The 14,793-nt window shown below is 43.9% G+C and overlaps 1 protein-coding gene across 1 annotated transcript in view; it reads left to right on the top strand.

The window, feature by feature from the left end:
* The first annotated feature begins 1,199 nt into the window (after window positions 1-1,199).
* lemd3 (LEM domain containing 3) overlaps window positions 1,200-14,793 on the top strand; it is an 89,843-nt gene continuing 76,249 nt past the window's right edge. The window contains exon 1 of the mRNA XM_056277347.1: window positions 1,200-2,780. Coding sequence (XP_056133322.1) covers window positions 1,337-2,780 — 1,444 coding nt within the window. The 5' untranslated portion in view covers window positions 1,200-1,336. The remainder of the gene's footprint in view (window positions 2,781-14,793) is intronic.

Genomic DNA, 14,793 nt, shown 5'->3' on the forward strand with positions numbered 1-14,793 from the left:
GTGGGGGGCTGAAACTCATGACCTCACTATTTCTAAAATCCTGGCAATAGCCCTGTATGGACTGACTACATTGGGATCAGGTGATTTCAATCCAATCTACCTGGTCCTCACTGCAAAACCAAGCCCATTCCTTTGTGTTGATGTCGTAACAAACGGGTTTATAGAAATCGAACCGTTTTTTCTGAGCATACTTCCAGTACTTCAGAGTGAAATTTAGCTCTACTGTAACAATTTCAACAATCCTAGAATTTGAAATCCATTGAATTTACAGTATAGGAAGATAACAGAGCTGATCATAGGGTAGGGCAGGGCTTGATATAACTGCAATTAATGGATTTGCTGGTTGCATTTGGGGACTTTCCCGGAAATGCTGGAATTGACTTGACTGCCTGAAAAGGAGAATTCAGAACCAGAACCAGAATCAGAATACTTTCATCCCCGAGGGTAAATTGGGCAGCAACAACCCCAGTGTTTGAAAACCATGAAATTCCAATTGTATTGGTCTGAAAGTAACTTCAAATGGGTCACTGGCAAATCGCCAGGGGTAAATTTCTTTGGGTAGAAATTACTTCTAAATATAACATTTAAGTTGAGAAAACACAACATTGGCTAAGCCACAAACTTTTGAAATATTTTCTTTTAATACTATCAGCAGTCTAAAACAACCAGTAGTCAATTATGGCCATTTGATACTGGCTGGACCTTGTCGTGATTTTCAGGTTAACGTTTTTCGTACAGTTTTAAAATACCACACTCTGAATAACATATGGCCATTTAGCTTGACGTTGAACTTAAAATTGAAACAAAAAAGACCATCTTTATAACATCAATTTTGAAGAAATGATTTTTGACTATATCTTGACTATATCTTGATAAAGAATGGCCCCTGTCTGTAAGCAATTGACTGATTTTAAACTTTCATCGCTGGGCAAATTTCCCCAGTTTACGTAGGCGCTCTGGTAAGAACGTCAGTAAGATGCCGTGAGACGAGCTCGCCTTCTGTACCCTGGCGGGGTACATTCAGAGTCTCTAATGTTGCATACCCGCTGATATCGTGCTACATCCTGCAAAAAGCTGAGTTAATGCCAAGTTCATTTAATGATTTTTATATGACCAATAAAACACTTACAAATAAAAACAAGTACACGATAGGCTATTTTTACCTGTGACATTTATGATAAACCTGTGATTGTCGTAATTCCTAGGTTTCTTTAACTGAAAACAACATTTTTTTTGGTAACAACTTTTCTCTGGGTTCTGAACACAGCATATAACAGTCAACTTCCACTCTAGACATACGTCACATCCGCCACAGTGCTAGCGAGTTTTGTAAAAGATGGCGGCCGCGCAGTTAACGGATGAGGAGCTTTTCTCTGAGTTAAAGCGTTTTGGATTCTCTGCTGGTCCGGTCACAGAAAATACACGCCCAGTGTATTTGAAGAAACTGAAAAAGCTTCGTGAAGAGCAACAACAGCGGGGCTCTAGGTTGGCGAAAACCCGCAACAGCGGCAGCATCAACAGCAAAAGTGGTGGCGGTGGCAACAGAAGCAGCCGTTCGGGATTCGGAGCCAGGCCAGCTAATAATGACGTCACGCACCTGAGCTCAAGCAGGACGCTAGAAATTTGTCCAGGTCTGAGGCATACTGTAGGAGCAGGAAAGTTTGTTATGGGCTTCAGCTCCGACGAATCGGACGTGGAAACACCCCAGAAAAGAAAAAGCTTGAACCACAGCAGCAGGAAAGACCGTGACTCGGGATATAAACAACAACCACAGATCAGGCCTTCCGGAGTAACCGCCACCGCTCGAAAGAGTCATGGACCGGTCGCTCTGAGTAACGTTAACAGCAACAATTCCTCTCTCGGTCTGGACATCCAGAGAAGCGGTTCCGACATTCATGGGTGCGGAGTTCGGTCAAAATCTAGCCTCGATGTGTCGCAGCCCACAGAGCCGTGGGGGAGGGGTTACGAGGAGCCTGGGGTGGAGGGCGATTATGAGGGAGAAGCAGAGGATTCGCAGTCTCTAAATGGAAGCCGGACGTCCACATTGAACACCAATAAAATAGCCGGGGATTATTCGGACGAGGATGAGGACGAGTGCCTGTCTGCGCCGGATCGACAACGCGTCCGGCGTCCAGCCTTCAAACGGAGTCATCCGATAGCTGCTTCACCTTGCCACAGAGGTGTCGTGGGGTCTGAGGGTGGGCAGGAAAACACCACAAGCAGACCGAATGACATGCATCGTGCTTGGAGTTCAGATTTGGCCGAAGATCGGCTGGAGGGGGAGGAAGAGAGCTGGAAGAAGAGAGGCCCGGGCGAAGTGGCCCTGAGTGGTGGTCTGCTGAACCTCAATTACTGCAGGGGGTCCATCGACGTGTCCCCCACAGGGGATCCTGCAAGGGAGACCAGCAAGAGCCCCTCAGGCTACAGCAAAAATCATGTCGACAGCGAAGACGGAGCCACCCCAAGCAACATCACCAGTAGGTTAAGCATCGGTTTGAGACCACGCTTCTCCAGCTACAACACACTCTCCCGAATCTACCGGGCCAACCACTCCAACCACATCTCCCCTAACCATGCATACGGAAAGGAAACGCTCAACCAGAAACGGTCTGTACCAGAGGACGAGCTGCTCCAGCAGTTCAAACGAGAAGAGGCGTCCCCTTTCAGCGCCCACTACCTGTCCATGTTCCTATTGACAGCCGCTTGCCTCTTCTTCCTGCTCCTGGGCTTCATGTACCTGAGGATGAGGGGGTCAGGCGCCACAGAGGTGGATGCAGTCAGTAAGTACCTGCCATACATACAGTAGGGTCAGCTTCATCTGAGTATATAAATGAATGTCAATGGCATCAAACGAAACAAAATTCATTATAATTTTATTTTGTGCTTGTTTATCTTAAAAGGACTAGGACATAAGGACAAGTCATTTACCTAGCTACCTTTGTGAAAGCCATACCTGTTCTGCTGCACATTGTTTGGTCAGGACTCTACAAGGTTTTGCATTGCCTGTGTTCAGACCACAAGATGCACGGAAATAGAACGAGGTACAAGTCCACCTCTAACATGTTTGGGTTAGGGCGATCTGTGCTTTGGGTTTTTTTTTATCCAGGGCCATACTACTTTACAAGGACATGGTGAAAAATTTAGTGTTGGTTTGTGTTGTCAGCTGTGTCATGGAGGTGTGACTAGCTTGACATTTTACATCAGACGGATGAGAAGTGTGCAGGGCCAGGACGGCATGGTAGTTTGGGGCAGTGACTACACTGGACTGACTTGACTTGACCTCTTAGCAGTCATATGATCTCATTATGATATAATGGGTTTTTACTCAAAAAACTGGTTCCTACCTCATCTGTAATGACAGCTAAAGTATCCAGAATAGGTTTTGTCGGTTGGCTGTATTTTCATTGTTGAGACAGATGGTTGAATGTTGTGGGCTGAAATGTTGTTTTACTTTGTTTTGTTTGCAATTGTTAACAGTTTGAGCTTAAACCCTTTGAGAAACAGTCTTTTTATCACATCATCTTATTGTAGATGATGTGTACTCGTCTGTACTTTAAAGCGACATCATGTAATTTTTTAAAATTAACTTGGAAAGATCCGGAGTGTGTGCTGTGTTGTTGCCTCAAATGATGTGTTGCAACAAGCACAAGCACAGTCATAATAGCAGGGAATCAGACGTGAGCGTTTATCATCACATACAGGAAGTGACATCGTTATGAGGTAGGATGTAAACAGATGTCTTTTCCTTCAGCACTGGCTGGTGTTGGTGGTGTAGGTTGCAGCAAATGTGTGTGATCCGTTGCTGAAGAAAAACAATCATGCCTTGTAGCGAGCATGGTTTCCTGTGCATGAAGACATGATAACATCTTGTTCACTTCATTAACACAAAAATTGTACAATGTTGCTATGACCAACAATAATGTCATTCATATTCATGTCATTCAAATATAATGCAATTCATGGGAAAGTTCCATGGGGGGGGGACTTAAGTCCTAACATCCACATGTAAAGTTAGGTTAACTATGAGGTCTGTGATTTCCATACAGAGAACATGTTGGAGGAAGGCCAGTCCATGGAAAGGTTTGACCCAGTGTAAGGACCTGGGACCTCATGTATGAAGAGTGCATATAGCACAAAACCTTTTTATCTGCACTTCCCCCAGACACATGTAGGATGTATAGAAACACATGTATGATGTATAAAAACACATGTAAGATGTATAGAAACACATGAAGCATATATAGAAACATGTGAAGGATGTATAGAAACACATGTAGGATGTGTAGAAACGTAGGATGTATAGACACATTTAGGATGTATAGAAACACATGTAGGGTGTATAAAACATGTAGGATGTATATAAACATTTAGGATGTATAGAAACACATGTAGGATGTATAAAAACACGTAGGATGTATAAAAACATGTATGCTGTATAAAAATACATATAGGGTGCATAGAAACACATGCAGGGTGTATAGAAACACATATGATGTATAGAAATGCACGTAGGATGTATAGAAACTCACGTAGGATGTATAGAAATACGTAGGATGTATAGAAAAACATGTAGGATGTATAGAAAAACACATGTAGGATGTATAGAAACATGTAGGATGTATAAAACACGTATGATATATAAAAACACGTAGAATGTATAAAACCATGTAGGATGTATAAAAACATGTAGGATGTATAAAAACTGATGCAGGCTGTAGAAAAACACATAGGGTGTATAGAAACACATGTAGGGTGTATAGAAACACATGTAGGGTGTATAAAAACATGTAGGATGTATAAAAACTGATGCAGGCTGTATAGAAACACATGTAGGATGCATAGAAACATGTAGGGTGTATAGAAACACGTAGGATGTATAGAGACACGTCGGATGTATAGAGACACGTGTAGGATGTATAAAAACACATGTAGGATGTATAGAAACACGTAGGATGTGTAGAAACACGAATGTATAAAAACATGTAGGATGTATAAAAACACATATGAAGTATAAAAACAAGGGATTATAGAAACACATGTAGGATGTATAAAAACATGTAGGATGTATAAAAACGCATGTAGGATGTATAGAAAAATGTAGGATGTATAGAAACACATGTAGGGTGTATAGAAACACACATAGGATATATAGAAACATGTAGGATGTATAGAAACACATAGGGTGTATAAAAACATGTAGAATGTATAAAACCTCATGCAGGCTGTATAAAAACACGTAGGGTGTATAAAACACATGTAGGCTGTATGGAAACATGGGTGTACAAAAACACGTAGGGTGTATAAAACACATGTAGGATGTATAGAAACTCATGTAGGATGTATAGAAACACATGTAGGGTGCATAAAAACACATGTAGGATGTGTAGAAACACATGTAGGATGTATAGAAACACGTAGGATGTATAAAAACACATAGGATGTATAGAAACACATGTAGGGTGTATAAAAACACATGAAGTATATATAGAAACATGTGAAGGATGTATAGAAACACATGTAGGATGTGTAGAAACACATGTAGGATGTGTAGAAACGTAGGATGTATAGAAACATTTAGGATGTATAGAAACACATGTAGGGTGTATAAAAACATATAGGATGTATAAAAACACGTATGATGTATAAAAACACGGGATTATAGAAACACATGTAGGATGTATAAAAACTTGTAGGATGTGTAAAAAACGCATGTAGGATGTATAAAACACGTAGGATGTATAGAAACACGTGTAGGATGTATAAAACACGTAGGATGCATAGAAACACATGTAGGATGTATATAAACACATGTACGATGTACAAAAACACATGTACGATGTAAAGAAACCTGATGTGAGACTGTGTACTTCTGTACAAACTTTGGCTTGTACGTTTTTTACATGTTGGAGAATGTGCACGCCTTTACAGTGTGAGCATTTCACTTTTTCACTTGCGTTTGCTAGTGAACATTCCTGTGTGAGTGTGTTAGGGGAAAAAATAACAGGGGGCGCCTGTGCGAGTGACACTCATTGCTTTCCACAAGGATGTGGAGGAGCCAGACAGTGGGGAAAAGTAGTCAGCTAGGGGGGGTCTGGGAGCATGCTCCCCCAGAGAAGCCTTTTGGCTGCAAAAGCCCAAATTTGGTGGACTCTGGCATATTGTGATGCCACTATTCCATCATATACATTGATCTTTATGGTTTCATATTTTAATGAGTTTGCCTACCCGACTGTGAACATGTAGCCTACATTTCCCTCGTGATACAGGCTGTTGTTTTGACAACCTCGTCTGTTTTGGTGTGTGCTTGCAAAGTGTCTTAGAGATGGTTCCACTGTAAAAAGCACAATTTAGCGTCCGGGTAGTATAGCGGTCTATTCCGTTGCCTACCAACACGGGGATTGCTGGTTCAAATCCCTGTTTTACCTCAGGCTTGGTCGAGCATCCCTGCAGACACAGTTGGCAATGTCTGCGGTTGGGAAGCTGGATGTGGGTATGTGTTCTGGTCACTGCACTAGCACCTCCTCTGGTCGGTCGGGGTGCCTGGTCGGGGAATAGCGTGATCCTCCCACGTGCTATGTCCCCCTGGTGAAACTCCTCACTGTCAGGTGAAAAGCGGCTGGTGACTCCGCATGTATCGGAGGAGGTGTGTGGTAGTCTGCAGCCCTCCCCGGATTGACAGAGGGGGTGGAGCAGCGACCGGGATGGCTTGGAAGAGTGGGGTAATTGGTCAGGTACAACTGGGGAGAAAAAGGGGGAAAAATCAAAACTGTACACTGTACTCGGCAGGACAGCCTCTCAGCTGAGCGCTGCACGCACACATTCATGTAGAGCATGTGGGGTGGGGCTGGTGTAGACAGGCACTACTTTACCATCATGTAGAGCATGTGGGGTGGGGCTGGTGTAGACAGGCACTACTTTACCATCATGTAGAGCATGTGGGGTGGGGCTGGTGTAGACAGGCACTACTTTACCATCATGTAGAGCATATGGGGTGGGGTTGGTGTAGACAGGCACTACTTTACCATCATGTAGAGCATGTGGGGTGGGGCTGATGTAGACAGGCACTTTACCATCATGTAGAGCATGTGGGGTGGGGCTGGTGTAGACAGGCACTACTTTACCATCATGTAGAGCATGTGAGGTGGGGCTGAGCCCTAGAAAGAGAGAGTTACGTCAATGAGGGGTCAGAACGCGAGAGGGTCACGTGGTTCATGTAGCCGCCGAATAGTTCCAAACGAAGCTTGGCGGGTCATTTAAATGAACTGCTTAGCCGCGATTTCTGGTAACTACTAACCAATATTTTCAGATTTTTACATTTATATATAGATATAGATATATTCCAACATGACACATATTCTATGCGCATGTGTAGGAACATTATTATTGCGATAATGTTTTTAGAATTGCTATAATTTCCTCTTAAAAGGAAGAATGTGGACAGTAAACTGGCTAACTTAACTTACTCACTCTTACCTGTAAATTAACCTTTGATTAATGGGAGAAACATACCTTCGCCATAGAAATCCTATTGCCCCAGGTCGCACTGTTTGGAACTATCCGGGGCTCCCATGATCCGACATTGCTGTTAAATAATTGGCCCATTGACGTCTATGGAGTTGACGTAACTCTCTCTTTCTAGGGCTCTGGGGTGGCACTACTTTACCATCATGTAGAGCATGTGGGGCAGGGCTGGTGTAGACAGGCACAACTTTACCATCATGTAGAGCATGTGGGGCAGGGCTGGTGTAGACAGGCACTACTTTACCATCATGTAGAGCATGTGGGGTGGGGCTGGTGTAGACAGGCACTACTTTACCATCATATAGAGCATGTGGGGTGGGGCTGGTGTAGATGGCTAATACTTTACCATCATGTAGAGCATGTGGGGTGGGGCTGATGTAGACAGGCACTACTTTACCATCATGTAGAGCATATGGGGTGGGGCTGAGCCCTAGAAAGAGAGAGTTACGTCAATGAGGGGTCAGAACGCGAGAGGGTCACGTGGTTCATGTAGCCGCCGAATAGTTCCAAACGAAGCTTGGCGGGTCATTTAAATGAACTGCTTAGCCGCGATTTCTGTTAACTACTAACCAATATTTTCAGATTTTTACATTTATATATACACTCACTGGCCACTTTATTAGGTACACCTTGCTAGTACCGGGTTGGACCCCCTTTTGCCTTCAGAACTGCCTCAATCCTTCGTGGCATAGATTCAACAAGGTACTGGAAACATTCCTCAGAGAGTTTGGTCCATATTGACATGATAGCATCACACAGTTGCTGCAGATTTGTTGGCTGCACATCCATGATGCGAATCTCCCGGTCCACCACATCCCAAAGGTGCTCTATTGGATTGAGATCTGGTGACTGTGGAGGCCATTTGAGTACAGTGAACTCATTGTCATGTTCAAGAAACCAGTCTGAGATGATTCGAGCTTTATGACATGGCGCGTTATCCTGCTGGAAGTAGCCATCAGAAGATGGGAACACTGTGGTCATAAAGGGATGGACATGGTCAGCAACAATACTCAGGTAGGCTGTGGCGTTGACACGATGCTCAATTGGTACTAAGGGGCCCAAAGTGTGCCAAGAAAATATCCTCCACACCATTACACCACCACCACCAGCCTGAACTGTTGCTACAAGGCAGGATGGATCCATGCTTTCATGTTGTTGACGCCAAATTCTGACCCTACCATCCGAATGTCGCAGCAGAAATCAAGACTCATCAGACCAGGCAACGTTTTTCCAATCTTCTATTGTCCAATTTTGGTGAGCCTGTGCGAATTGTAGCCTCAGTTTCCTGTTCTTAGCTGACAGGAGCGGCACCCGGTGTGGTCTTCTGCTGCTGTAGCCCATCTGCCTCAAGGTTCGACGTGTTGTGCGTTCAGAGATGCTCTTCTGCATACCGCGGTTGTAATGAGTGGTTATTTGAGTTACTGTTGCCTTTCTATCAGCTCGAACCAGTCTGGCCATTCTCCTCTGACCTCTGGCATCAACAAGGCATTTTCGCCCACAGAACTGCCGCTCACTGGATATTTTCTCTTTTTCGGGCCATTCTCTGTAAACCCTAGAGATGGTTGTGCGTGAAAATCCCAGTAGATCAGCAGTTTCTGAAATACTCAGACCAGCCCGTCTGGCACCAACAACCATGCCACGTTCAAAGTCACTTAAATCACCTTTCTCCCCCATTCTGATGCTCGGTTTGAACTGCAGCAGATCATCTTGACCATGTCTACATGCCTAAATGCATTGCGTTGCTGCCATGTGATTGGCTGATTAGAAATTTGCGTTAACGAGCAGTTGGACAGGTGTGCCTAATAAAGTGGCCGGTGAGTGTAGATATAGATATATTCCAACGTGACAGATATTCTATGCGCATGTGTAGGAACATTATTATTGCGATAATGTTTTTAGAATTGCTATAATTTCCTCTTAAAAGGAAGAATGTGGACAGTAAACTGGCTAACTTAACTTACTCACTCTTACCTGTAAATTAACCTTTGATTAATGGGAGAAACATACCTTCGCCATAGAAATCCTATTGCCCCGGGTCGCACTGTTTGAAACTATCCGGGGCTCCCATGATCCGACATTGCTGTTAAATAATTGGCCCATTGACGTCTATGGAGTTGACGTAACTCTCTTTCTAGGGCTCTGGGGTGGCACTACTTTACCATCATGTAGAGCATGTGGGGTGGGGCTGGTGTAGACAGGCACTACTTTACCATCATATAGAGCATGTGGGGTGGGGCTGGTGTAGATGGCTAATACTTTACCATCATGTAGAGCATGTGGGGTGGGGCTGGTGTAGATGGCTAATACTTTACCATCATGTAGAGCATGTGGGGTGGGGCTGATGTAGACAGGCACTACTTTACCATCATGTAGAGCATGTGGGGTGGGGCTGGTGTAGACAGGCACTACTTTACCATCATATAGAGCAGCGTTTCTCAACCGGGGGTCCGCGGACCCCTAGTGGTCCGTGGTGTAATTGCAAGGGGTCCGTGAAAATAAAATATCTTTAAAAAAAGATCCTGTGACATTTATAGAAATAGGATTATTTTACTCAAATGTGACTAAGACCTTTATATACCTAAACTATAAAGGGTAACAGGACTTTTTTCTCTAATTACATCCGTTTCACAAGTGTAATTTATTATTAAGAGAGCTCGCTCCCGTTTGCATTGTTAAAAGTTACTACATAAAAATTCTGTTGTTACATATATCTGAAAGTTACTGCATAAGAATTCTGTTTTGTTAACTATATCTAAGTTACAACTGAAAGCTCTTATTTTTGCCCCAAAGAGTGAATAAATGCTATAATGCAATTTAAAATGCAATTTCTACTGTTTCTATCAAATTGCAACCCCCCTCCCCCAAGATCAGGTGGAGGGGTCCTCAGGGTAGATCAAAAATACGCAGGGGGTCCAGGACCCCAAAAAGGTTGAGAACCACTGATATAGAGCATGTGGGGTGGGGCTGGTGTAGATGGCTAATACTTTACCATCATGTAGAGCATGTGGGGTGGGGCTGGTGTAGGCAGGCACTACTTTACCATCATTTAGAGCATGTGGGGTGGGGCTGGTGTAGACAGGCACTACTTTACCATCATATAGAGCATGTGGGGTGGGGCTGGTGTAGATGGCTAATACTTTACCATCATGTAGAGCATGTGGGGTGGGGCTGGTGTAGACAAGCACTACTTTACCATCATGTGGAGCATATGGGGTGGGGCTGGTGTAGACAGGCACTACTTTACCATCATGTAGAGCATGTGGGGTGGGGCTGGTGTAGACAGGCACTACTTTACCATCATGTGGAGCCTTGTTATGATGTGGAGGCCAGTGGTCTTAAAAGGACATGCATAGCGAATCACAGCTTTGTTAATCAAAAGTGTTTTATTAGAATCAGAACGTAATGTGTTGAAGTAGCCGGGTGGACTTCAGTGTGCAGTGGGCTGTTTGGATGGCAGTCTGTGCTTATGGAGCGCTCTGGACACTTGTGATGGTTTATTTGTTATTTTGTGTTTGGGGTGTGAGAACTTGTGAAATGGGCGGCATGGTGGTCCAGTGGTTTGTGTGGTTGCCTCACAGCAAGACGTTTCTGGGTTCGAGCCCCAGGGTAGTCCAACCTGGGCGGGTGTCATCCTCTGTGTGGAGTTTGCATGTTCTCCCTGTGTCTGTGTGGGTTTCCTCCAGAGGCTTCGGTTTCCTCCCACAGTCCAAAGACATGTAGGTCAGGTGAAGCAGGCATAGAAATTGTCCCTAGGTGTGTGTGTGTGTGTGTGTTGGCCTGGCAGCCTGTCCAGGGTGTCTCCCCGCCTGCCGCCCAGTGACTGCTGGGATAGGCTCTAGCATCCCGCGATACTGAGAGCAGGCTAAGCGGTTCAGATAATGGATGGATGGAACTTGTGAAATGTATTTTACGTAAAGATTCCATGATTTACCACGTGACTAAAATATTAACCATGCCACTACCAAATTAGTCCAGCCGCCCGATTCGTACCACTGACAGTTGGGATGTGTCGACTCTAGTGAGGGATCTAGAGTGAATGTGTGGACCTGCGCTACACAGACTCACATTGTTGGCTTCGTCCTATAGCTATAGAAGAACGGATAAGACCGCTAAAAAGGTTGTTGGTGATGCCTAATGACACAGGTGGTATGTTGCATTATGGGCCACACAAAAGAAGGTCACCTTGTTAGTGCATGTGCTTTGCTGCACACTGTGGCCCAGAAAGAAGCTTGCCACTCTCTCCTGACGGAAGGACAGCTGCCTCAGCCCTGTAGTATGTCACATCTAATGTCACCAGTAGTGCTAGAGATGATGCAAATTTCACATCACATTTTACTTTTTAACATCTTTAAGTGCACAGCTGACCCCCCCGAGTACGCCGCATTATTGCCCTTCATCAGGCACATGGGGCTGGGGGAGCACAGCCACTCTCTCCACCCGGGCCTCATCCCCACTGCTGGATGCTGCCACTGCGGTGGCGTTGTGTGAAATAAAGGTCAACGTAATATGCACAGCCAGCTTTTTATAAATTCTTTAGAGGCATTTTAAAAGTTGAGATGATGTTTGTGAGCGCTGGTCAACTTTTGAAAAATCATCAGTGGCTCACCATCAGCACCATCGTCCACTACCCCTTCACATGCAGGCACAATGTAAGCCATAATAATAACAATGATAATAATAATAGCTTCTCTCATTATAAAGCTGTGAACTGCCCCCCCCCCCCCCCACTAGCAGTGGCAGCTGCACTTTGACTCTTATGTCCAACCATTTCTTTAACATATGAACAGTGCATGTGCTGTCTAGATTTGTCCCTTTTGGGACATTTTGCCACTCAACACTTTACCTTTTTGTTGAATATTCCAACTGACAAACCACCAAATACGATTTTTTTTTCCTGGCCTCTGCCCCCTTCCAGCATCTCTTATTTAAGAGTATGTGAAACTGTATTTTTAGGTTTATTTATTTATTTGCCCCCCCTTTTTTTCTCCCCAATTTACCTGGCCAATCACACTGCTCTCTGAGCCATCCCAGTCGCTGCTCCACCCCCTCTGCTGATCCGGGGAGGGCTGCAGACTACCATATGCCTCCTCCCATACATGTGGAGTCACCAGCCACTTCTTTTCACCTGACAGGGAGGAGTTTCAGCAGGGGGACGTAGCACGTGGGAGGATCATGCTATTCCCCCCAGTTACCCCTCCCCCCCAAACAGGCGTACAGACCGACCAGAGGAGGCGCTAGTGCAGCGACCAAGACACATACCCACATACGGCTTCCCACCTGCAGACACGGCAAATTGTGTCTGTAGGGACACCTGATCAAGCCGGAGGTAACACAGGGATTCAAACTGCCGATCCCCATGTTGGTAGGCAACAGAATAGACCACCACGCTACCCAGACGCAGCCAAAATTTTTTTTTTTTTGTGCAGTTATGAGTGTATGATGAAGAACCTCTCATAGTTGCGTTGATTAAAAATTGTTGAAAAACGTTTATTCTCATTATTGTCGCACCCTGTCTTCATTCACTCTTTAGCTCGCTCGACCAGCACTGCTTTCTGTTGCTGCCTGCTCTGAGTCACCTGTGCATACACCTGTGCATGACTCACATCTACAATTGTGTCGAGATGGGTCTGGTGATGGACTGAGGACACCTCTAACTCCTCCCCATATCCTCCAACTCCTCTCTACTTCCTCCAACACCTTCCAACACCAAACCTCACCCTAACCCAAACCTTAACCACTCGCCTTAACTGAATGCCCAGAGTTGCCTGTCGGCGAAACAACCAGTGTGGGAGGAGGTGGATGTGGGAGGAGGCGGATGTGGGAGGAGTTGTAAGTGTCCTCAGTCTGCCACTAGACACTTGGTTGAATCAGATCAGGCAGCGATAGTGTCAAAACCAAAACATTATGTATTCAGGTATGATTGTTGAAAGTATTTGACAAGTCGATCTTATTTCTAAGCCAGCAAGTAAATCACTGCTGATCTCAGCACAGGAGAACTAGAGGAACACTGGATGAACCAACAACAATTCACCTCATTCACCTCACTGCCATGTGGACGTGCTAGGTAACACTATAATAACTACACACCATGAGGCATTAGTTAAGTATTAGTAGCTGCTGAATTCCTCATTTGTAAAGCATTTGTAAAGCAAGACATGCAGCAATGGTTATTGAGTGTGTTAATAGATGTTTTATAAATACTTATTAATACTGCAATTCATGGTTAATTCAGGTAGTTACTAGTTGTTAGTTAAGTATTTTGTATGACCTCATCTAAAGTGAGGACTATCTATGGTTTACAAAGCATTTACACATGAGATTGAAAGGCCAGCAGCACCTTGAGACTCACAGAAGTCTAGAGGATCATAATAGCCTTTAGAAAGTGTAAGTACATGATTAACAAACTGTTTAGATGTACATTTGTGCATGAATTAATCATGAATTGCAGTGTTAACCATTTATAAAACATCTATTAACACACTAACCATTGGTGCATATCTTGGTTTACAAATGCTTTACAAATGATGAATTAAGTAGTTACTAATACTTAACTAATGCTTCGTTTGTGTAGTTATTATAAAGTGTTACCAAGTGCCACAGTTTCCAATGTTAAAACTGCACTTTAAACAGTAGCAGTAATCAGTAACAGCTGGAAACCATCTCAGTAGCTGCAATATAACACTTCCCATGACTGAGCTATGTTTTCATAAACATCTCAGTAGCTACAATATAACACTTTCCATGACTGAGCTATGTTTTCATGAACATCTCAGTAGCTACAATATAACACTTTCCATGACTGAGCTATGTTCTCATAACATTGTGTTATTGCTTTAGAATGAATGAAAGTCAGTCAGCAGAGCAGCCATTCACTTTCATTTATTTCATATCATGAAAACCGCGATGGTTACGCACATTTGGCATTTTTTAATAAGGGCTTGGAAATTATGATTGCCTGATCTCTGTCATTTATTATTAGACTTGGTCACATTTGTGTGAGGGTCTGCCTAGGAGGCTGCACATCTACAGACTGACAGGCAAAACTTTTTTTTTTAAGATTATTTTTTCGGCATTTTCTGCTTTATTTTAACAGTGACAGAGAGACAGAGATAGGAAGGGCAGGGAGAGAGAGGGGATGACATGCAGCAAAGGGCCCAGGCCAGATTTTTTTTTTTTTTAGCTTGAGCGCTGCATGTTAAAAACTTTTTTTTTTCATATTTCCCATTTAATCAACTTAGGTGCTGCACAAAAGTCTTATAACAGCACGAAAAA

Source organism: Lampris incognitus, chromosome 3 (assembly GCF_029633865.1).
Source record: "Lampris incognitus isolate fLamInc1 chromosome 3, fLamInc1.hap2, whole genome shotgun sequence".
In the NCBI taxonomy this organism is placed as follows: domain Eukaryota; kingdom Metazoa; phylum Chordata; class Actinopteri; order Lampriformes; family Lampridae; genus Lampris; species Lampris incognitus.